The sequence below is a fragment of the Cynocephalus volans genome, chromosome 5, assembly GCF_027409185.1.
Source record: "Cynocephalus volans isolate mCynVol1 chromosome 5, mCynVol1.pri, whole genome shotgun sequence".
Classification (NCBI taxonomy): Eukaryota; Metazoa; Chordata; class Mammalia; order Dermoptera; family Cynocephalidae; genus Cynocephalus; species Cynocephalus volans.
The window spans coordinates 37,908,082-37,932,435 of NC_084464.1; the positions used below are offsets into that span (position 1 = coordinate 37,908,082).

The 24,354-nt window shown below is 38.2% G+C and overlaps 4 protein-coding genes and 1 pseudogene across 8 annotated transcripts in view; 4 read left to right on the plus strand and 1 right to left on the minus strand.

Annotated features, from left to right (window-relative positions):
- The window catches only part of LOC134377921 (histone H3.1-like), a 173,855-nt gene that overhangs the window by 112,570 nt on the left and 36,931 nt on the right, over positions 1-24,354 (minus strand). The window lies entirely within an intron of this gene.
- The window catches only part of LOC134377919 (uncharacterized), a 154,255-nt pseudogene that overhangs the window by 40,905 nt on the left and 88,996 nt on the right, over positions 1-24,354 (plus strand).
- Positions 7,584-8,357, plus strand: H1-4 (H1.4 linker histone, cluster member). Its single transcript, XM_063096735.1, has one exon. It carries the CDS (start codon positions 7,620-7,622, stop codon positions 8,277-8,279), a length of 660 nt encoding a protein of 219 aa, XP_062952805.1. The 5' UTR covers positions 7,584-7,619; the 3' UTR covers positions 8,280-8,357.
- LOC134377940 (histone H2B type 1-M) lies at positions 9,115-17,868 on the plus strand. Its single transcript, XM_063096760.1, has 2 exons — positions 9,115-9,638; positions 17,480-17,868. Exon 1 carries the CDS (start codon positions 9,249-9,251, stop codon positions 9,627-9,629), a length of 381 nt encoding a protein of 126 aa, XP_062952830.1. The 5' UTR covers positions 9,115-9,248; the 3' UTR covers positions 9,630-9,638; positions 17,480-17,868.
- Positions 18,674-24,354, plus strand: part of LOC134377929 (histone H2B type 1-C/E/F/G/I-like) — a 33,146-nt gene continuing 27,465 nt past the window's right edge. For 4 of the 5 annotated variants that reach the window (XR_010023592.1, XR_010023593.1, XR_010023595.1 and 1 more), the window contains exons 1-2: positions 18,674-19,239; positions 21,163-21,253. Coding sequence is in view for 1 of the 5 variants with exons in the window: in XM_063096743.1 (XP_062952813.1) it covers positions 21,175-21,253 (79 nt within the window). In the remaining 4 variants the exon portion in view is untranslated. The remainder of the gene's footprint in view (positions 19,240-21,162; positions 21,254-24,354) is intronic. The other variant, XR_010023594.1, reaches the window with a different exon arrangement.

A 24,354-nucleotide genomic window follows, 5' to 3' on the forward strand; every position in this document is an offset into this window, starting at 1 on the left:
GATTGAGACACATTATCTAGGAAATCAATAATGATTTTTGGTTGGTTGTAATCAGCTTTATTGAATTAAACAGAGAAAAGAGGAGAGAGAAGAAAAGAGAAGAAAATGACAAAGTAAATTGCACTAAAAAATGATACCTAAAAAAAACGATTTAAAAAACAAACAATAAAGGGATATCTATCACTTCCTCAAACCTTTATTTTAGTTAGGGCATGCATGCACACATAAGTGTATGTGAGTTTGAGTATACGATGTAAAGTAGGTTTCTTTATGTAGATTACAGTAAAAAAAATCTCTTAAAAAATAACCGATCAGCTAATAAACACATGAAAATAAAGTGAAACCATTACTGTTTAGATTACTTATGCTGTGTAACAAAGTATCTCAAAACCTAGTGGCTTTAACAACCATTTTATTATATCCACAGATTCTGTTCATCAGGAATTCAGATAGGTCAGAGTGGGGTTAACTTGTCTCTGTGACGTGATGTTCAGCTGTGAAGACTTGACCACTGGGAGTTGGAATCACCTGAAAACTCTTTCTTTCACATTTCTAGTCCTTAAACTAGGATAATTCAAAGACCAGAGTGGCTAACCAGAGTGCCCAGACAGGGTCTCCACATGCAGCTTGTCTTTCTTACAGGATGGTGACCTCTGAATCACCACATTTCTTATGTTATAGTTCAGAGATCCAAGCCTAAGGATTTCAGCAAAATTAAATTTGCTACATTATGCAACATGAGATTGTCCATGAGAAGTACACTAGATAAGTATATACACCACGCCACATTTATAATATTAAACAGCAATGCAAATCAACAAACTTGAGCTTTCTGCAGCTGCTTAATAAAGATAGGATCTTATTGAGGAAAAAATCCAAGAACAAACTAATAAATATACTGTGATTTCACATATATAGATTTCAAACACAGGACAAAGTGGACCATATTGATCATCAATACATAGAGATGTGATAAATCTATAAAGAAAAAAAAAGAAAATAATTTCAATGAAAGTACAGATAATGAGAAGGAGGGTACAAGGGAAATAGGATATGGATGCCTGGTAAACTCAGCATGCATTTTTTAAAAATAAACTTTATCATATTCTTAAGAGAAACATGTCTGCTAATCATAAGGAAGTCCATGCATATAGTAGAAACTTTGAAAACATCAAAGTTTAGGCACAAGAATAAATATAATCTATATTTTCACCACTATGGAGGGTCTATATCACATTTTCGTGTTTTTCCTTTATCTATTCAAAGTGTCATAACATGATGAAATACTAAGAAAAAACATTTTAGAAAACTTTTTATTTTGAACTAATTTTAGATTTACAGAAAAGTTACAAAGACAGCACAAAAAGTTTCTTATTTTCCTCAACTGGAAAAAAACTGGAAACGTTTCTCATTTTCCTCAACTGCTCCCCCTAATGTTAATAATCACATACAGTTATCATGAATAGGAAATAGACATTGGTACAATATTAACTAAACTTCAGACCTTATTCAAATTTCACAAATTTTTTCACTCGTGTCTTTTTTCTGTTCCAGGATCCTATTCATAATCCCACATTAAATTTAATTATTATTTTTCCTTAGTCTCTTCCAGTCTGTAATAGTTTTGCAGTCTGTCCTTGTCTTTTATGACCTTCACAATTTTGGAGCACGCTGATCAAATCAAGAGTCCCTCGATTTGAATTTGTGCAATGTTTTCTCATCATTGGAGTGAGTTCATGTATGTTTGCCAGGAAATACCACCAAAATGATGAAGTGTCCTTCTCAATGCAAGAAGTTTAGGATGTATGTATATCTTATTAATTCGTGATGTTTACCTTATTCACTTAGTTAAGGTGGTTCTGCTGGGATTATTCGCTGTAGACTTATTACCTTTCCCTTTGTAGTTGATATGTACTTTGGGGACGATGAAAATACTGCCTCTCCTTAAACTTTTACCCATTAATTTTAGCATTTATTGTTGGATTTTGTCTGTAACAAGATCAATATAGTGTTTGCCTAATAGTCATTTTCTATTTCCCTCTTTTCTTCTACATTTATTAATTAGAATTATATTGTAAGAAAGAGTTATCCCTTCTCCTTATTTCTTCATGGATATATATTTTAATCTATGAGTTAAAATTCAATATTATCTTTTTTTTTTTTTTTTTAATTTTGTTGCTCAAATAGTACCAGCTTTGGCTATTAGGAGATCCTTCAGATTGGTTTGCTGATTTTTTCAACAAATTTCCACCTCTTTTTTTTTTTTTTTAAATCATCTCCTTATATTCTGGCACTACAAGATGTTCCAGACCCGTTGTGTACAAGTATTTTCACTGCCAAAGCCTTGTAATCAACCACTTGTCTAAGGGGTACTGGTTCTTATTATTGAAGAACGGTGCTTAAAAACTAAAGATTGTGTTCCAGGTGTGCTGATGGCTAGGAGGCTGTCACTATTTCTTTCTTTCTTTTTTTTTTTTTTTCTTTTTTTGAGTATTTACTATTTTTTTTTTCAGGGTGTCACTATTTCTAGACCCTCTCAGCTGACAGAGCAAGGAGTTATATGTGTGTACACTGACCGATGCATATACACATAGAGCTATGTTTATCTGTATAACTGTAGATATATTTTTAATATGAGTTAATGTTAATACCTCTGATTTTAATCTAGAACCATAGGGGTCATTTTAGCTAAACACTTCTTTCTCCACCCGTGAGAACACTATATCTCATTGTCTGCAACACAGATAATTTTACTTACTTGTTCAATTCTAACATACATATAAAGTAATTTCAGAATTGAAACCCATACCACTGAAAGAAAGTCGTACTAAATTATAGTTTCTCTCTCTATATATTATTATACATATTATATATAAATAATATATAACTGTGTTGCCACGAAGTGTCTTTTATATATATATATACATATATATATACACACATGCATACACACACACACACATATATACAGTTTCTTTTTGCCTTTAGACTTACAGTATCCAATCAATATTGTTTTCCACAGTTACTTAAGTTAACTTTTATCTTCCTCAACCCCTCAGTAGTGTTATGTTGTTAATTTAATACAGTTTGGTTCATTTGTTAGTGCTTGTATTCCATTTTGTATTCTCCCATTCCTATTGGTTTTATTAGTTTATTTATGTAAGTTTATTTTGCCAGTATATAAAACATTACTGTAGTTGTAAGAGTCAGAGTTATATAAAAAGGTATAATCAAAAAAGTGTCACTTCCTCCTCATCCCTGCTTCCCTTTTCACATTTCCCCTTCTTTCTATTCCTTTCTTTCTCACCAACCTCCCATAGTTAACCAATCTCTTTACCTTTTGGGTTATCCGTTCTGTATTTCTTTTGCAGAAATGAGCAAAAGCTTGTGTGTTTTCTTATATCCCCTTCTTTCTCTCATGAAGGGTATCTTTTGCACTTTGCTTTATCACTTAAATGTTTATCCTGGAATTCATATTGATTTATAAAGATATTCCTCAGTCATTTTGGTAGATGCATACTAATTTATTGTGTGAATGTGCCCTAGCTTGTTAAACCATTCTCTTATGTATGGACATTAAGGTTGTTTCCAATATTTTACAATTCCAAACAATGCTGTAATGAATAACCCTGAGTATGCAGCCCATAGTTTTTTGCTTTGTTCTGGTTTTTTTTTTTTTTTTTTTTTGTCGTTTTTTCGTGACCGGCACTCAACCAGTGAGTGCACTGGTCATTCTTATATAGGATCCGAACCCGCGGCGGGAGCGTGCGCAGCACTCTACCGAGTGCGCCACGGGCTCGGCCCATGCTTTGTTCTGTTTTTTAAAAAAGATGACCGGTAAAGGGATCTTAACCCTTGACTTGGTGTTGTCAGCACCACAGTCTCCCAAGTGAGCTAACTGGCCATCCCTATATAGGGATCCGAACTCGTGGCCTTGGTCTTATCAGCACCACACTCTCCCAAGTGAGCCACAGGCTGGCCCTACAACCCACAGTTTTAATCGTTGACTTGAATAAAAATAAAAACAATCTGTAAGATAATACTATTATCTTAGGCCCCTGTCTAGTACAAAACACCTCTTCCCCAAACTCTGTATTTAATAAAGCAATCATGGTAAAATCCGATTAAAATGGCAAAGTCTAGAATTAAGCACTTGGAATCCAAAATTGCAGAGTAAAACGAATGAAGCACAAGCCTCTCTTTCCTTTCAACTTTTCTAATAATCACATTGTTCATCTTAGCACAGTTGCTATTATGTCCAAAATGGAAATCAACAGAGTGCCCCCCATTTTCCATCACTCCGGGTTCTGTAGAGGCTTACAAAATGTTAATAATAGGAAATTATTTTCTTAGCTCATTAAAGAATGACACACTTGAGAATATTTTATGACTACAAAAACTCAAGAAATTCACATACTACCCACTTTGGATCTATGAGCCTGAACATTAAAAATACCTTTTATATGGGAGCCTAGCACACAAGGAGTTATGTATATAACTGAAAGTATATGCATTGACATCTGGTACTTTATATTCTGTTCTAACTCATGAAAAACAACAATATTTTGGTCTTGCATTACTAAAAAGTTTTCACAACTTTTTAAAAAATATATTTTGATTGACACATTGTAGTTATGGGATGCAGTCTGATGTTTTGACACATATATATGTTGTACAAGCATCAGTTCACAGTATTTAATGTATCCATCACCTCATGCATTTATCATTCTTTTTATGGCAAAAACTTCAAAGTCTGTGCTCTAGTTATTATGTAATATATAAAACTTAACTGCTAGGGGCCAGCCCGTGGCTCACTTGGGAGAGTGTTGTGTTGATAACACCAGGTCAAGGGATAAGATCCCCTTACTGGTCATCTTTCAAACAAACAAACAAACAAACAAACAAACAAAAAACAACTGCTAACCATAGTCATCCTACAATTTTTACAAATTTTAATAGTTGTTCAAACCTTTGAAGTCAGACCAATATGAGCTGGAATCTGGGATGTAACTCTTACCAACAGTCTTCTCAGGAAAATTTCTTAACCTTTGCAAGTCTTCTCCTGTAAAATGGGGATATTATCTATAGCAGAGGATTGTTGCATTGATTAGGTGAAAATGCAGGTGGCACACAGTAGCCAATAAATGGAAGGGATAATTATTATCCCAAGAATGAGAATATGGGATAAGGGGTGGAGAAGCTATTCTAGGGGATTCAAGTAGTACATAGGCAGCCAAGGTTCAGTCCACCCTCTGCAAATGAAAAATAGTAAATCAGATGATGCTTAGCTTTACTTACTTGCCTTTCTCCTTGTCAAGCCCACTATAGTGACCGGTCAGATGAATATAGTGAATCCAAAGAAGTCAGAATTGGATTGCTGCTGCTCCCATCCTGCCAGCATGGGTTCATATTCAGCATGGACATCTTTTCCAAGGTCTCACAGGCAAGCCCAGAAATCCTGGGAACAATCAAATGACCGGAAACAATTTTACCCTGTGAGACACCTCCAGTGAGAGCAGAAATGGTACCCAAACTTACCTGTGCATGCGAGTTGTATAAGAAATTTGTTAAATATTCAAATTCTGCAGACCCACTGGAGAGATTTTAGATCAGAATCATCTAGTACAAGGCATTGGAATTTATATTTGGAATATACGCATGAGAATGCATGTGCACACTCATAGTTCTGCTATAGCCAGTCTAGCTGGCAGATCAATAAGAAAGTGAAGACTATTTCATCTTGGTAAAGTGTCAGATGAATGCTTGAGTTAATAGTGGCCAGTCCTCGATGTCTTCTTTAAGTCAAATAGTTTTACTTATCAGAAAACACACTGCACCAAGGAGACAAATAGAGGTGAGTTGATAGAATGCAGAATGTGGAGAGTTTAAGTCCCTCCAAGTTGAAAGCAGTGAGGAAAACATAGAACAAAATGAAACATTTGAAAGCACACTTTTATGTGTTATGCAAATTTCAGCCATTTACGGGAGTCATTTTGGTTGCCATTAAAAATGGGTATATTTCCACCATTCCAGAATCAAATGCCCATATAATCACGTTTCCTTAGTCTGTTTTGGAGCTTCGTCCACCCACCTTTTCATTTTAATAAGTACCAAAGGGTACATTTGTTTTGCACTAGTATGCACCAATTAAATTGAAAATGTTCATGCATTAAGGTTTAAGAAATCTGCATAATTTACATCGCTTTTATACCAAATTCAGCATTAAATTTATTTATTTTTTATTTTATTTATTTTATTTTTTTTAAAGAAGACCGGTAAGGGGATCTTAACCCTTGATTTGGTGTTGTCAGCACCACACTCACCCAAGTGAGCTAACGGGCCATCCATATATAGGGATCCAAACCCGTGGCCTTGGTGTTATCAGCACCACACTCTCCCAAGTGTGCCACGGGTTGGCCCTTCACTTTTTTTATGGAGCTCTGGGAACCACTGGGCCATAACTTTCGTGGTGATTGAAACCATACATGGTGGGTGGAGTAGTCATTCATCAACTATTCAGTAATAACAGGGTCTGAGTTTCGAATAGATATGTTCCAATCTGTACTTCCCATTTATGCTTCCATATGATCAGATGCTTGAATTTCAGCTCTAACTAGTATATTACAATTTGGTCTTGAAGCATATGCCAAAAGAACTCAGCAAGGCGGCAGACAAATTTCTCAGAGTAAAGTGCACTTCCACTTTCAGTGACTTTATGGACACCATTTGCGTGTTACTTGAAAATTAATCCTTTTTCATTTCTGTACTCCGAGTATGTTTTAGACTCCCCTACCTTCCCAAATACCCTAAATTCAAGGTATCTCAACTCATGGAGCAGTTGTCCAGAGGAAGAGAGAAACAACAGCCCCGCCCCCAACCCTTGGGAGCAGAAAGGAAAAGAATTATCCTAAGGAAATGTTTTAAAACTCAAATGCAGCAGACAGAAATAAAACCATGGCTGCATAGATTGACGTCCAGGGGTCCAAAACTTAAACCCAAATGGGCAATAATTTGTTTGGCATTATACTAAATCAGTTTGATGAACTCAAATGCCCTCGGCTCAATAGGCAGGACTCTCCGAGGAGCCTGTGTTACTTCCCTCACTTAAGTGCAGATTTGTAATAAAAACCTTAATGCCAGTGGCATGTTTTTTTGACATATAAGAAGCTAACCACTTGGAGAATCATATTTGAGGGGTCAGAAAACTCCACAGTTAAAGATGGGTTTATAATTTACAAAGAAAATAGAAAGTTTTGTTTCTCTGAGTTGAAATTTGCCGAGCACGGCGGGAAATATTGCTAGTTTTTGGCACAAGGCTTTGTGCTTTCCTTATAATTTCAGGTCTGTGTGAAGCTTGAGGCTTCGGGGATCATTATCTGAGAAAAATCGGGCAATTTGGTGTAGAGTATTTTGATATTTTGGGCTTTTTTTGAGGTGTAACAAACACAACTCGGGATCCAAGAGGACACTCTGCGGCTGCCAGCGAGGCGGGCTGGACAGCGCACCAATCACGGCGCAGCTCCGCCCTATATAAACGGGCGGGCGCAGCGCCGCGGCCCGAGTCCCGGCCAGTGCCTCAGCTTCCGGCTCGAATTGCTCTCCCCAAATCCGCCTTCAGTATGTCCGAGACAGCGCCCGCTGCGCCCGCTGCTCCGGCACCTGCCGAGAAGACACCCGTGAAGAAAAAGGCTCGTAAGTCCGCAGGTGCCGCGAAGCGCAAAGCGTCTGGTCCCCCGGTGTCCGAGCTCATCACCAAGGCTGTCGCTGCCTCCAAGGAGCGCAGTGGGGTATCCCTGGCCGCGTTGAAGAAAGCGTTAGCAGCTGCTGGCTACGACGTGGAGAAAAACAACAGTCGCATCAAGCTTGGCCTCAAGAGCCTGGTGAGCAAAGGAACCCTGGTGCAGACCAAGGGCACCGGTGCCTCTGGTTCTTTCAAGCTCAATAAGAAGGCGGCTTCCGGGGAAGCCAAGCCTAGAACTAAAAAAGCAGGCGCAGCTAAGGCCAAGAAGCCCGCAGGAGCGGCAAAGAAGGCCAAAAAGGCGACAGGGGCGGCAGCTCCTAAAAAGAGCGCCAAGAAGACCCCAAAGAAGGCCAAGAAGCCCGCCGCAGCTGCAGCAGCCAAAAAAGCGAAAAGCCCGAAAAAGGCGAAAGCAGCCAAGCCGAAGAAGGCGCCCAAGAGCCCAGCGAAGGCCAAAGCGGTGAAGCCCAAGGCGGCTAAGCCAAAGGCCGCCAAGCCCAAGGCAGCCAAGCCAAAGAAGGCGGCAGCCAAGAAGAAATAGGAAGCTTCTTTGGCCAACTGCTTAGAAGTTCGACAACCCAAAGGCTCTTTTCAGAGCCACCCACCGATCTCAGTAAAAAGAGCTGTTGCACACTTGAGGGGGCGTGGCTCGGAGGAAAACGCGACGGAGGGGCGGGCCTTCAGGGAGGGGGAGGGAGTGGGTTTCAGTAATAGAATATGCGTGGGGTGTAGCCAAGGCACTTCTACGGGCAGAGAAAGTAAAGTAGCATTAGCATTTCTTTTAATCTGTGTTTCCAGAACTGTCTGTAGTATATCGTGCATCCTGAATTAGGCGTCTGAAAGTCAGCCCCCGCCCTTTGGTGCAAGATAAGGGATAGCAGAGCACAAGTTTAGGGACAGACGACTCATTTTCAGTTTCCCCGGGGCCGTATTTCGTAGGTTATTGGCTAACTTTGTAACTAAAAACCCTGTACAGGAAAGACTTAGCCGTTTAATGTGCCACTTACGGGTTTTTTTTAGCTCATGGATATTTGGGGACATGATCCCAGAATTTCTGGGCAGGGAAGGGAGAAAGCAGCCCAGCATATTGCTGAGGTTCTTGTGAAACAGCTGAAGGGAAGAGCGGGATAATGCGCTTCCGTTCCGCGGGGTTGCGTGAGAATAGGTAGCTGAATACACCAACCTAAATCTAGTGTCTTAATAAGTTACAACTGCGTGCTCTGTGCGACATACACAGCACTTAGCCTTGAAAAGGCTTATTTATAGTAGCTTCTGGTAGCCTAGGCTGGGCTTTCTGATTGGTTTAAAGTAAAGTAACAAACTAGCCAATGAAAAGATAGACCTTCAAGGAGGTGTATATTCGCATTTGTGACGACACACTAAAATAACCCAATCAGAAACGAAATCTTATTAACTTCATTTGAATACCGTATCTATAAATGAGTGTGGACTCTGCCACGGTGGTTATTTCCCCAAGTGTTTGATATAGTGTATAATCTTTAGCGCAACGATGCCTGAACCTACCAAGTCTGCTCCTGCTCCGAAGAAGGGTTCCAAGAAGGCGGTGACCAAGGCGCAGAAAAAGGACGGCAAGAAGCGCAAGCGCAGCCGCAAGGAGAGCTACTCCGTGTACGTGTACAAGGTGTTGAAGCAGGTCCACCCCGACACCGGCATCTCGTCCAAGGCCATGGGCATCATGAACTCCTTCGTGAACGACATCTTCGAGCGCATCGCGGGGGAGGCGTCGCGGCTGGCGCATTACAACAAGCGCTCGACCATCACCTCCAGGGAGATCCAGACGGCCGTGCGCCTGCTGCTGCCCGGGGAGCTGGCCAAGCACGCCGTGTCCGAGGGCACCAAGGCCGTCACCAAGTACACCAGCTCCAAGTAAATCTGTCAAGTAAGCGTCTTTACACTTAATCCCAAAGGCTCTTTTAAGAGCCACGCATGCTTTCAATAAATGAGTTGTACTCCTTTCATTCCAAGGACACTTGAATTTCTTATGCCAAATTTGTTTTCCTTTTTCGGTTGCTAGCCGGTAGAGGGGTTGAACTCTGGACCTTGGTGTTATCAGCACCACGCTCTAACCAATTGGGCAAACCGGCCAGCCTTCTCATAGTAAACTGAAAGCTATGTTCTCAATCTTTAGAGTTGTACCAGTGCTACAAAAAAAAAAAAAAAAAAGGAAAAGAAATAGTAAAAACAGCTATCAGATAGTGAGCTCTCACTGTGGGCACGTACATCTTTTATAGAATCATAAATTCATTTTGCACCATAAGTAAATCGTAACTAAAACGAACTAAAAATGTAGTTTTAAATGTACAGCTCTCCGTTTCCGTGTGTAGGTCTCCAAGTCGATCGTGAAGTTGATCTGACACTCAGTGACGACTGCTCGCGCGGAGCAGGAAAGAGCATACTCCGGCAAATTTCATTGTGCTCAAGGCTTTTTTTTCCCTTAAAAAAAAAATTACCATCTAGACCGTTGCTACTGAAACAAGGCTGAAAACGATGTGAGTTTTCAGAGAAATATTCGAAAGGTTTTACTGGCTTGCTTGCTTTGCAATTAAGCCCATTCCTGTTTGATGCTTTTGAGCAGAAGAGTAGGAGCGGAAGAGGCGGGTGCTGTTTTATCTAAAAGGCGCCGAGGGAGATGAAAGGGAAACAAGCAGTCTTTGAGACACCTTCAAGTCCTGTCAGTTACTATACTTTCTTCCTCAGAAAGTTTTGTTAGTTAGTTTATAGTCTTTTGGCAGCATTCAGCTTAAATGTTCTCTGGACGTACAGGCCAGCTCCGGAAAGAAGTCCTTTGGGTAAAAGCGTAGAAGCCGAGTAGTCAATCCGTTAAGGTGTCTAACTGTGGATAGGCAATCGTTATGTCAGCATTGAAGCCCCCTTTTTTCAGTATAGTTCACTTTTCCTGATGGCTTTGAGTGCTAACGAGGACAGGAGGTAGAAAGGGAAGGAAAACTCCTTCTGGCAGGATGTGACCTCAGCTGCACAAGGCAGGATGGCATGAAAGGTTTCAAGCCGCTGCCGGGAAATTGATGTTTATGGGGAAAATAAATCTAGAAGAGACGGGGGAGCTGGAATGGAATGGCGAGGAGGAAAGGAACCATTGGTTCAGATTTCCACGATAAAATTGCGAGGTAGAGGAGGATGATCTTGGAGTGAGTACTGATTGTAATGGAGACTTTAGGTAGAGGTTATTACTGGCTCAGGGAAAAATGAATTTAGAAATACTACTGTCCTCACGCCCTCACAAACAAACATGGGTTCATGGATTAAGAAAATAGATTTTTCACAATATGGTAGGCTTAATTCTTGAATGGACAACTAAAAGCCTGCATATTTTTTAATTCCTAAAGGCAAGGAGCAGATAAGAAAGTAAGGAACTCAGGCCCAGGCACATGCCCAGTGTGAAACTCCAAGATTACAGAATCTGTCTTTCACCCAAACCCGAGCTTTGGTTTTTAGGGTGTTATATGGACCCTGAACATGCTGTGGAGCCTGATAAGAAATCTTTACCAATGAAGCTGAGACATCAGACCAAACGCTACTTCCTCAGAGAAAGATGAACTACAAATAAAAACATACACACTCACACACTCAAAAAACACCACAGATGATTGCAAAGAAAGGCAGTTCTGAACCTTGGTGTGGAGCAGGATAGAGTCTGCCACTAAGTTTTGTACTATAAGTCTTCTTGGCTCTTACTTGTTCCTGGCATTCATACTACAGATTCAAAACACCCAAGGTGAGAATTTAGGGATATCCCAGGCTGGTTTTGTGCCCTTGAGACCTGGTAAAAGCAAAAACATATCATCTCTGGAAGAACAAAATTTATTTTACATCTTAACAAATCCGCACAGGGAAAATACCAAAAAAAAAAAAAAAAATGAATGAGCAGCTTCATAATCAAAACTAACCAAACACACCACAAAACAAGGAAGTATGACCAGGAACAAGAGCAGCAGACAATGGGAACAAAAAGTAAAAAGAGGGAATTAACAGGTACAGACTTCAATTGACTAACTTTAATGTTTTTGTGGGGTTTGATTTTTAAAAAGAAAAAGACTTCAAAATATATTGATGGACTAAGCAAATACAAAGAATGACCACACAGATTTGAAAAAGCATCATAATTCTAGAAAATAAATATACATATATAACTAATTGTAACAATTAAAATTAAAATCTTATAGATGGGTTTAACAGCAGAGGAAATTTAATGAACTATATAACCAGATCTTAAGAAATCCAAAAAGCGGAAAGAAAAATGTAAAAGTGAGTTTAAAAGACCTGGATGTAGTAAAATGATCTGACATACATCAAATCATAGTATCAGAAGGACAACCAGGGAGAACAATGCAGAAGTGAGATTTAAAAGGTCATGGCTAGAATTGATGGATTACTCATATAATTAAAAATAATTCAAGTGGAGTGAAAAATGATCCAACACAAAGGAGAGGTCACTGTGTGATACTGAATTACGCTCTACAAATTCTTACATTCTAATGCTGGTTTTCATAAGAATGTGCCGTCCGTTTCATATTGATAGATGGAAATTGTGGGTGTGGGAGGATAATTGGGCAATTCATTACTTACAAGTATTTTGTGTCTAGCTAATTTTACCAAATTTTGTTAATTCTAATCATTATTTAATGGACTATCTTGATTTTCATTGCATATATTATTATCATTAGCAAATAAAAATGTTTGATATTCTTTCCAGTAACTACTCCTGTTAGTTGCTTCTCATATTGTGTTTGCTAAAATAATAATATGGCATATTAGACATGCTAGCAGGTATCATCCTTTTCCTCCTTTTCAAAGAAATGGCTTTGGTAGTTCATGATTTATATTTGCTTTTGTGTGTTTGTATGTGTAGTCTTTATTATGTTGATGTAGTTTCCTTCTAACCCTGCTTCAAAAATCTTTTATTGGAAAGATTTTAGAATTTTATTCAATCACTTTTTGGCATCTGAGGAAATTTTGTGCTTTTCCTCCTTTAACTTGTTATGGTTAAGTATAGATAAATTTCTTAATGTTGATCTATTCTTGCATTCCACAGCCAAATGTTATTTGGTCATGTTATATTACTATCTTAAATAATGGTGGATAAATTTTGTGAATATTTTACATGGATTTTTTACTATTTTTTCCATTTTTTCTATTCATACATAAAAATCTTTTTTTTGTTTTTTCTTCTTTAATTTATAAAGAACAGAGATTTATTTGGCTTACAATTCTGGGACAGCTTCATCTGGCACAGGACTCAGGCTGCTTCTATTCATGGTGGAAAGCTCCAAACAGCCATCCGGTACAAGCAGATCACATGGCAAGAGGAAGCAAGAGAAAGAGAGCAAAAATCATTCTATGATTTTCCTCTTTTGGGTTTACCTTTATCAGATTTTGCCATTAACATTATGGTACCTTCATAAACTTAATTGTGAGGCTCTCCATCTCTATGAATTATATATTGCTATGTAACAAATGATCCCAAAATCGAGCAGTTTAAATCAATGAGCATTTGATATCTCATTTAGTTTTTGTGGGTTAGGAGTCTGAGAGTGATTTAGGGAGATTATAGCTCAGGGGCTTTTTTTTTTTTTTTTTCCAATTTTATTGGTTATGAATATTCATGTCGTACAAAGCAAATTGTCACCACTTGTGCCTAAGATATGATGGCCATAACCATAACTGGCAGCATGCCCATTACTACAAATTGTGATTATACTCCATGTCCCCCACCCAATTATCCCTCCAATTATCCCTCAAGGGCTTTTCTGAGATTGAAATCAAGATGTCTATAAGTACACATAGCTGCAGTCATCTGAAGCTTTGACAACAGCTGGAGGATCCTCTTCCAAGATGGCACACTCACATGCCTGGCAAGTTCAAGCTGGCTATTGGCTGCAGGCCTCTGTTCCTTAACCATATAGACCTCTCCAGAGGGCTAATTGATTATCTTCAAAACATGGCAGCTGTTATTTCCCGGAAAGAAAAATTAGAGAGAGAAAGCGAGAGTGAAAGGAAGAAGCCACAATGCCTTTTGTGACCAAATTTCAAAAGTCAAACAATATTACTCCTGCCACATTCTATTTATCACAAGCAAGTCACTTAAATCTGACACATACTCAGAAGGGGAATTAGCCTCTACCTTTTGAGGTAAAGATATGAAAAGAATTTGTGGACATTTTAAAACCATCATAACTTTTTTATGTTGAAAATGCTTGAATACAAAAAGTATTTGTGCTTTAAAGATTAGACAGGCATCAACTGTAAAATCACCTGGACCTGATAACTTGATAAATAGTAGACCTTTAAGAGTTCTGACAACTTAAACTGGAATTGACCACTATCCACACAAAGGCCAATGAATTCCCCATGTGAGGGCCGGCCCGTGGCTCACTTGGGAGAGTGTAGTGCTGATAATACCAAGGCCACGAGTTCGGATCCCTATATAGCAATGGCTGGTTAGCTCACTTGGGAGAGTGTGGTGCTGACAACACCAAGTCAAGGGTTAGGATCCCATTACCTGTCATCTTAAAAAAAAAAAAATTCCCACGTGATTCCCTGATAAACTTTTCTCTGAGATTGTAAAAGGAAAAAATATTGACTGTGCAGTGTACATAAAATATTAACCCAGCACAGAAGGTACTTTTTAAAAGTATTGAATGTATTGAATTAATTCATCTGAGAAGTCATAAGCTGCAATATGTAAAGCAAATCTCTGGTGCATGATTGTTGGAATGTCCAACAAATACATTTGGCTGTTTTGAAGAAAAAAAAAGCAGAAAAATAAATACAAAAAAGAAATTAAAATCACAGAAAATACTGTGGAGTAGGCAAGTATGAGAAAATAATATGGCAAAACAAATCAAAATTTAAAATTGGACAAGAATTTAAAGCTAATTTAATATTTGTTTAATATACAGAACTTAAGATTGATAATTAACTAACAGTGAAAAAAATGCAATGTCTAAAGTATAAGGTATCAGATTAAGAGTTAACAGAGGGAGATAAAAGTAGAAGAAATCAAGTAGAATAATTTAGTCATGAAGGATAATTGAAGTATGTCAAAATTTCCTAGTAAATTTTAGCATAGTTATTCTTGAGAGTGTTTATTTTTAAATCTCTATCCAAGAGACAGTCACTGAATATCTTTGGGCTAGTCACTTTCTTGAGCATTAGAGATACAAAGAGATAAGGTGGTCCTTGACTTCCTGAGTCCTCAATCAAAGAGGCTTACAACGAATTACTTTCATTTTCCTTTGCCTTTCGCTAAGGCCTAAAAAGGTTTCTTATACTTTGGAAATATGCAGGGGAGTGAATGGACTTGGGCTTATATGAAGACTACCAAACTCATTAAATTAAGGCAAAAATATTTGTCCTAATTTTTTAGTAATAAAATATGGTAGTATTAATATCATTGTGACATATTGAGAAATTAAGGAACAGTTGTCCATAAGACTGTCCTTACATCTGTTTTCAACTGTAGAGTTCAGTGGTCTTCAGAACTACTCACATATTTGAGAAGGACTCACAGAACTCACTAAAAGCTATTATACTCAAAGTTACAGTTTATTACAGCAAAGGGATACATACTAACATCAGCTATGGGAAGAGACACCTGGAGCAGAATCTAGCAGGGTTGCAAACATGTTGATACCTTCTGGCAGTGATGTATGACTATGCAATAGATGTGGAGTATTGACAGCCAGGAAAACTCACACAAGCCTTGGTGTCCAGACTCTTTACTGGGCCTTAATCACGTAGACGTGATTGACTGCTCATATGGCTGATCTTCAGAGATAGAGCAGATATGACATGATGTGAAGCCCACAACATATATTAATTGTTAAACTTTCTGGTGTAGCTCAAGGCTCCCTGGGAAAAAAAGATGCTTTTATAAGCCACGATATTCCAAGGGCCTAGAGATCAGCTCCTAGACAAAAGGCAAAGATTAGACTGCTATCTTTACTACACACTTGGTCATAAGAAAAACTATAATTTTGCAATTTTTAATTAAATGTCTATTATTGACCATAATGTGAGTTCTACAAGTATTTGGTTATTATGATTTGTCACTTTGTTTTGGATATTTAGATTGATCCAGAAATTGTAAGGTGATTTCTCATTGATTTTTGTACTTTATTCAGATGAACAACCTTGATTTACACTTCCGACTCCCCTCTAAATCCTGGCTGTAGAAAAAGAAGATTCAGGAGAAGCAGAGGTCAACTTAAGGGAAAATTTGGAGTTCTCGAATCTTATTTTGGTAGCATGAGCATTCAGTGTTAAATAGAATTAAAAGACCTCCTTTGCTTCACATAAGCAGCAGCACTTGAGTGGTTCTTCCTTCCATAAATCATGAAATTTGTTAGCATGGACAGTGAATGGAAGTTGTAGAAAAGCAGAGATATTGTGTTTTAGAATTTTGTTTAACAGTTGGACAATAAATGTTAATCTGTACTTCATAAGTACAAAACAATATTTTATAAATATCACAGCCAAATTGTGGTTATTTTTTAGGAAAGAGGGAGAAGCATTGGGAAAAGAAAAAAGGTGAGGGAAATTGAGAAGGACTCAGAAAAGGAATGGAAGAAGCAAACTGCTACTAGAAAAGAGAAGGAAAGAGCTTAGAGTCCAAAAAGAAGTTGTACAGGAGAATGTGGGAAGAGAAGGCAGAGAGAGAGAAAGAAAAGGGAGATGGGTAGACAGACCTTCTCGTATATTTGGTGTCTCAGCTGGGTATAATACCTGTTGCATAATAACTGAAATACTTCACACATTTTTTGTGTTTTGGGGTGAGTGAACTGATTAAAATATCAACAAAACAAAACAAAAAACTGGGAGGCTTTCTCTGACAAGAAGATGTAAAATGACACTCTTCTATTCACATTCTTTTTAAATATTTTTTTTAAACAACAGAAATTTATTGTCTCACAGTTCTGGAAGCCAACAGAGTTGGTTCCTTTTGGAGGCTCTGAGGGCAAATCTATTACATGCCTCTGTCCTTCCTTCCGGTCATCTTATAAAAAAATAAAAAATAAAATAAAATAAAATAAAAAAGATGACCCGTAAGGGGATCTTAGCTCTTGACTTGGCATTGTCAGCACCACGCTCTCCGAAGTGAGCTAACTGGCCATCCCTATATAGGGATCTGAACCCTTGGCCTTGGTGTTATCACCACACTCTCCCAAGTGAGCCACGGGCCAGCCCTTGGTCATCTTTTAAAAAATTTAAAACAAAAACAGAAACAAAAAAAAACAGGATAATAATAAACCACTTCTTAGAGTTATTTTAAGGATTAAGTGAGATAATTCATGTAAAGCTCAAAAGAATGATAAACATTTAGCAACCACTTAGCAATTGTTAGCAGTTATTATATTTTCCTTTTCACTGAGTTAAAACAAAAATCAGGGTGGCCAGATCTCTTCAGGTCAAAAACTAAACGGAGTCAATATGAGCTTTTGACTGTTTGAATCCCACCCAAGGATAGTTTTCGGGGATTTGGAACAATGAGCATATTATTCAGGGCTATTTCTTGACTAAGTATGATTTGAGCCATTATCTGTTAATGCGAATAACGACTAAAGTGTAGGTAACCCTGGAGCAGAGATTCCTGATAGTACATTATACAAGCACATGTAAAAAGAACTTTCTTTCTTTGTATAGCAAATATTAATGCTGATGACAAAATGACATCTAACAAACCCTTTTTATTTCTTCAATCAGGGGAGAGAGATGAATGCAGAGAAGAAATGAATTCATAAAGTAACTGAAAATATGAGTCTGTACATAGCAGTTACGAAGCATGAAAACTGATTTGCCTGAGAATGATTGACTAGTATGTATATCCAAATCCAACCCATCCTGGTTTGCTGCACTTTGATTCATCAAAAGGAGATCATTACCTGAATGGAAGAGACTAAACAAGTTGTTTTAGCTTTTTCACTTTATTTTTTGTTTGAGTGATAAAAATGGAATGTAATTCTGTTACAGGCCTACTTACTGGGAGTCCACTATTTACCATGGACTACCTTTGCAAGGAAAAGTCTGAATGAGAGGATGGCAAAGTCTGTAAATGAAATGTTATCATTAATAAAATCTGTAAAGCATTGGAATTCTGCATTCATTGTTGACTCAAAGCTTTTTCCTACGGTCTCCCCTTTCCAGACAACTATCTGTCCATCTATCTACTTATCTATATATCTTCACATAATTTTGCAGCATCAAGATCTGAGTGGGTAAAGCGTTAAGTACTGTTTTGGCTCTAGTAATGATCCTGAAGGTAAACAGCTTAGTTTAGCAAAGCTGACATTTGAAAGGTCACCTCCTGTATGTAAATTAAGGGAAACACATACTTTGAAATTGTCTTAAACTTAGGTGTGTCCCAAAATAACATGAAGAATTTTAAAAAACACAGACTGGTAGGCGCCACCTTCATAGTTTGATTCATTAGATCTGCAGTAGGACCATTCCTACTGCTGGTCCAGGGACCACATTTGTTGAACTTTGTTTTAAAGACGTGAAATCGACCTGAAACGCTACCAAATAGCCACGCGAAACCGAAAAATGGCAAAAGTTTAAACTTCAGGTGAGAAGTCCTGAGAAATGGCAGACACCGACCTCCCCGTGCGGCTACCCAGGGGTGAAAATGAACTAGGAGCCCGCCTCGCGCCCACGCCGGTTCCCTCATGGGACCATCCCACTCCGCCCCTCCACGCCGTCTCTCTCCTAGGGCCATCCTGCCACGCCCCCCCACGCCTGCTTTCTCATAGGGTCGTCCTGTCACGCCCTCCACGCTCTGACGACAGAGCCTTACGTTACGCCGGCGCCACAGTACGCCACTCAGGCTCCCCCATAGGGCAGTCCGTTCGTTTACGTCAGCCCGTCGTCCGCGCGCGCGGGGGGGGGGGGTGGGGGGGTTGCCGGCGGCGGACCCCTGGTGGTTCCCAGAACCCGAGGACAGGGCCCTCTTTTTTTTTTTTTTTTTTTTTAAAGATGACCGGTAAGGGGATCTTAACCCTTAACTTGGTGTTGTCAGCACCACGCTCACCCAGTGAGCCAACCGGTCTTCCCTATATATAGGATACGAACCCGTGGCCTTGGTGTTATCAGCACCGCACTCTCCCCAGTGAGCCACCGGCCGGCCCTTGGGCCCTCTTTTTGGCCGTCTACCGGATACCCGGAGAGTGTGAACAATTCATTTGTAGATAAAAACAGAGAGACAAGAAGTTTGAAGACCGAAAAGCGGGGCAGCAACTCTCTTAGTGTTTTTGCCCCTCTCCTGACTTTCTGACGGCTGAAACCGACAAGAAGAGGGGGAGAGAAAAAGCTGGAAGAAAATTTCGGCTTCAATCTGCCAGCGTCTCTGCTTTCTTCTTGGGGAGCTGCCACTTCCCCTTGTCTCCAGTGGCCGAAGACTCCTTATAACTTCAAGGACAACGTGCTTGCACCACCTTTATTGTTCTCACGTTTGTTGAGCACTTTGTGTGAGTATTCAGTGTAAGTGTGTATATGTATGTGTGTGGATAATTACTATTTCCTAATCTAATAACTATATATATTTTTAAATTCCATCTTCAAGTGCACACAGGGCCGACATCCTTCAGGCGCCGTAGGCACAGTGCCTGTGACACACAGTACTTGTAGAGGCTCACGAAATTATTTTATCTTTTTTTTTTTTTTAAAAGATGACCGGTAAGGGGATCTCAACCCTTGGCTTGGTGTTGTCAGCACCACGCTCAGCCAGTGAGCAAACCGGCCATCCCTATATAGGATCCGAACCCGTGGCCTTGTTGTTATCAGCACCGCACTCTACCGAGTGAGCCACGGGCCGGCCCACACGAAATTATTTTAATTTCTTCTAAAATTCGAAGAAAAAATGAACTTTCAGGTCGAAGAAAACGTTCTAAGATATATATTAATCTTTACGTAAGCTTAATGTTGTTACTATTGTTACAGAGGAAGGGGCCCACGAAGGCAAAAATGCCGAGGGCCCTAGAAAGAATGCCTCTATGGGTGCACGTAGCTGACAACCTTAGACCCTTCAGAGTTATTATTTAACTTTTTAAGCAAACACCTAGACATATTCCTGAGTGCTTTGCAGATGTTAACTGATTTAATCCTAATAACGCGCCTGTGCACTGTCGTTATCCCAGTTTTACCTACGAGTATACTAAGTGAAGCTTAAAATAATTTGCCCAATGTCATACACTTGATAAATGGAAGAGAGCATTCGGACCCAGGCAGGTTACACTAAAGATATTATCTTTTGGTATATTTAAGGAAATAATCTAAATAACAGGTAAAAACAAAATCTTGCTTTTCACAAAATCAGTGAGATTACGGAGATTACGACTTCTGTTCCCGCCCTCCCACCCCCCAAGAGTGCTACATAGGAACTCCTCTCCCCATTTTACACATAGCACACCCTCTTTACTACCCAGGTCACCCATCTACAGGGACGCTTCTCTTACCTTATTTCTCCACCCCCAACACCGTCTATGTGGACAAAGACCTCATTCTCTGTATTGAAAGTACTCACCAACATGATGAGTCAACCAGGTTCCTTCTGCCCACAGTGTGAGTTGAACTTAGGATCAGAAAAATATTTTAACATGTTCACACTCTCCCCCTTTATTCACAAAGACACAGAAGTTGAGCCTCAAAGATTCAAAGCATCCAGTGAAGAGTTATCTATAGGCAATTAGAAAATATCAGAAAAGAGGCTCCCAGGAAACAGCAAAAATGCCTGACTCTTTTCTGCTTACCTTCTGTCTACACCTGGACCAATGCCACACTGTTTTAATTACTGTAGGTTTATATGTCTTCATATATACTAAGTCAAGGCCCACCACTCTCTTCTTTCTCTTCTTTTTGAGAATCTTGTTGACTATTTCTGTTCATTGATACGAATTTTACAATGCTTTACCAAATATCCATCGGGGTTTGTTTGGCATAACATTGAATTTTAGGTTATTTTGAAATGTATGAACATTTTAGCATGTCGAGCTATCACAAGACATAAACATAGAACAGTATATACTGTACTTGTCTACTTAAGTGGATCTTGTTTTGTGTCCTTCAATATTTCATAATTTTATTCATATAGATGTGGAATATTTATTATTGGATCTTGAGTCCTTAAAATCTGTTGTACTGTTGTGAATGTCTGGCTTTTCTATCTCAATTTCAGATAGTAATTACTGAGGTATAGAAAGACCATAAATTTTTATATGGTACCTTTAGACCCCCCCAACACTGTTCAGTTCTTATTCTAATTGTTTACAGATTCTTGCAGACTTTTACAGTGACAATTATATTATTTTCAAATAATAAAAATAAGTTTTTTTTTTTTTTTTCTTGTTGAATCCTTACCCTGTGTACCTCCTGTCCTTGTCGCATGGTATCAGCCAGGTCCTGTGATGCCTTGTAGAATAGGAGTAATGCCACAGCACTCTGGTCTTGCTTCTGATGCTGTGGAAATCCTTCCAAAATTGCACCGTAAGTGTTATGCTCACTGTATCTACTTCTTATGATGTTCTTTTCTCATTCTAGTCTGTTGAAATGTTTATGATGAAAGAGTGTAATATTCTATCAAATAGGCTTTCTCAGCATCCATGGAGATAACCACATAGTTTTTCTCTACTAATCTCTTACACTGACAGATTTATAATACTAAACTTTTCTTCTATTCTTGGAATAAACCCTATATGACATACTATTTTATTTTTTTAAATAATATGGTCTCTTGGTTTTCATTTTCTTGGGTTTCAAATAGGGCTTTTTAAAAAATGAATGTTGACAAGAGAAAAGACTATAATTTTCATTTTCTTGTACCTTCCTGCCTGCCTGCCTGCCTTCCTCTCTTTCTTCCTTCCTTTCTTTTTCTTTTGTGTTGTTCTTCAGCTTGGATAATAAGGTTATACAATTTAAAAAGAAAAAATGAGTAAGAGAGCTATTTTTATTCTTATTATTGAAACAGATTATGTAAGACAGGGATTATCAATTCCTCAAAATTCACTAAGACTTGTAAAATCCACCTATGCTTGGCATCATTTGTGTTGAAAGGCATTGGAGAGGTTTTTTTTAAAAAACTGCCTATCCTATTTCCTTAATCATAATTTGTTCATTCAGCTTGTCTATTAATTTTGGTGGGGGAGAAAGGAATCATTCTTTTCCGCTAAATTCAATTTTTTGTAAAAGTTATCCACAGCATTCTTTTATAGTTCTTTATGTCTTTCTTTTGGTAGTTACTTTCTCTTCTTTATTCCCATATGCTCTCCCCTCCCCTGCCCTGACACACACACGCACACACACACACTCTTCTTTTTTTTCCAAAGAACAGCTTTTGATTTATGGATCATCTCCAGTTTTTCTATTTAATTGATTTTTATTCTTTTAAAATTTCTCTTTCTACTTAATTTCGATTTATTCTTTTGTTCTTTTCTAGCTTCTTTTGTTGAAATCCTAGTTTATATATTTTCAGTGTTTCTTGTTTCTTAATATATGTATTTAATATTATATATTTTCCTTTTAGTACCACTTCAGGTACATTCTACAATTTTCACATATGTTATTCTCATTCATGTTTATTTCAGAATATTACATAATTTCTCTTATGATTTCCTGTCTAATCCATAGTGTTTAGGAGCATAATCTTTAGTTTCTAAGCATATGGGGAGACTGCTTTATTTTTACTTTTTTAAAAAAAAAAAACCCAAAACTTTCTAGTGCTCTTTAATTAGATTTAGACAAAAGAGTCCTATGTGTATAAAATTGATTCTTTGATATCTATTGTGACTTTTTTTAAAGTCGGTGTTGAATTTTTGAAACTGCTCAATGTGTGCTTTGAAAAAAGTTGGCTTTTCTCCATGTGTTAAATGCAGGAATCATAGATAAAGTTTGTTCATTGTGTTATATAAATCTTCTATAACCATAAGTGATTTTTTTTGCTTGTGAAATGAGTTTCTAAGGGTAGTATATTGAAAGGTTACCCTACAGTTGTAAATTTGAAATTCTTTTAATTCTGCCAGTTATTGCCCTACATAGTTAGTGGTTCTGTAGTCAGGTGTATACAGGTCTTTTTTTATTGTTTGTTTGCTTGCTTTGGTGGCTGACTGGTAGGAGAACATACAAGGTCTTGAATGTTATATCTTAGTGCATTTTTATTTCATCATTATGAGGTATAGCTCTTTTTCATTTCTAGAACTTCTATTTTGTTCTTTTTCAAATGTGCCTGGTTTTGAATGCCCTTGTTGATTGTTTTATTATTCCATTTTTTATTTCTTTAAACTTTTGGCAAACAGTTATTCTATAGTTTCTATTTGATATCTTCAATATCTGAAATTCTTTGGGGGGTAGTGAGTGGGACATTGAAGACTTGGAAGCCTGACTCTCCATATTGTCTTATTTTTCTCTTCGATTTGGTGACGATTTATGATCATATATTTGGACATCCCAAGTTCCTGATAGAGTGTCTGGCACATAATAGGTGCTCAATAAATAGTTGCTTAATAAATAAATAAACAAACCATCTGTGTAGCTCTACTTGGTTTCCAAATGCTTTCCTCCGGAAGGGGTTTATGTTTGTCTTCCTAAGGCACTAGGGGGAGCCATGGCCCTAGGTCACTTTCATTTCAGGCTGCTTTCATTGAAAAACTCAGACTCTATATTAAGGCCTGGGGTAAAAATCTTGGGGCAGATTTCCTCTGCCTTCCTCCTCAAAGCCTTGTAGAGACGAACGAGTTTTATTCCTAGGAAACTTTGCTAGATTTTTCTTTTCTTTTCTTTTTTCTTCTGTAGGCTACCCTTTTCAAAGTTCTCTGGCTTTACCTTAGATGTCTTTAGTTTTGTTTAAGAATCTAAAAGTCTCTTCCCTAAGGGGTGGACATTAATTACCAAAGCTCATAATCTTGATAGTCATACTTGCATCAGAGAACCCAAGCTGGTATGTTTATCACCCTAGTTTCAGCTCCCAGGTTTTTTTTTTTTTTTTCTCGTGACCGGCACTCAGCCAGTGAGTGCACTGGTCATTCCTATATAGGATCCGAACCCGCGGCGGGAGCGTCGCCGCGCTCCCAGCGCAGCACTCTACGGAGTGCGCCACGGGCTCGGCCCTCAGCTCCCAGGTTTTTATTGTTCTGGGGGATTTCAGGGAATTGTCCTTGGTTTTTTTTTTATTAGCTGGGCAACTGTGTGCTAGTGTGTTGTAGTTTTTTTAGTCCTTAATTGTTTTGCTTCAGGAGGGCTTTCCAGAATATCTCAATTTCCACATTGCAACTAAAAGTCCTTACAGTGTCCTTCTCTGTCTCTAACATTTTTAGCTTCAAATTCTATTTTGTTTGTTATTAATATTGCCGTACTTGCACTCTCTTGGTAAACATTCCCCAGGCATATTTTCTCCCATCTTTATTTTTTGTATTGTTGTTTTTTAAATCCATGCATGATTTGTTTTCATACTCAGATAAGAGGTGTACTCTCTAAGGCACATTTTATTACTTTTTATTTTATTTTTTGCTTTAATAAAAAAAAGTAAATATCATAAAAAGATAAAATATAATACTCATTCCAGAACTGACATATGCTTTTCTAAGAAAGGCAAA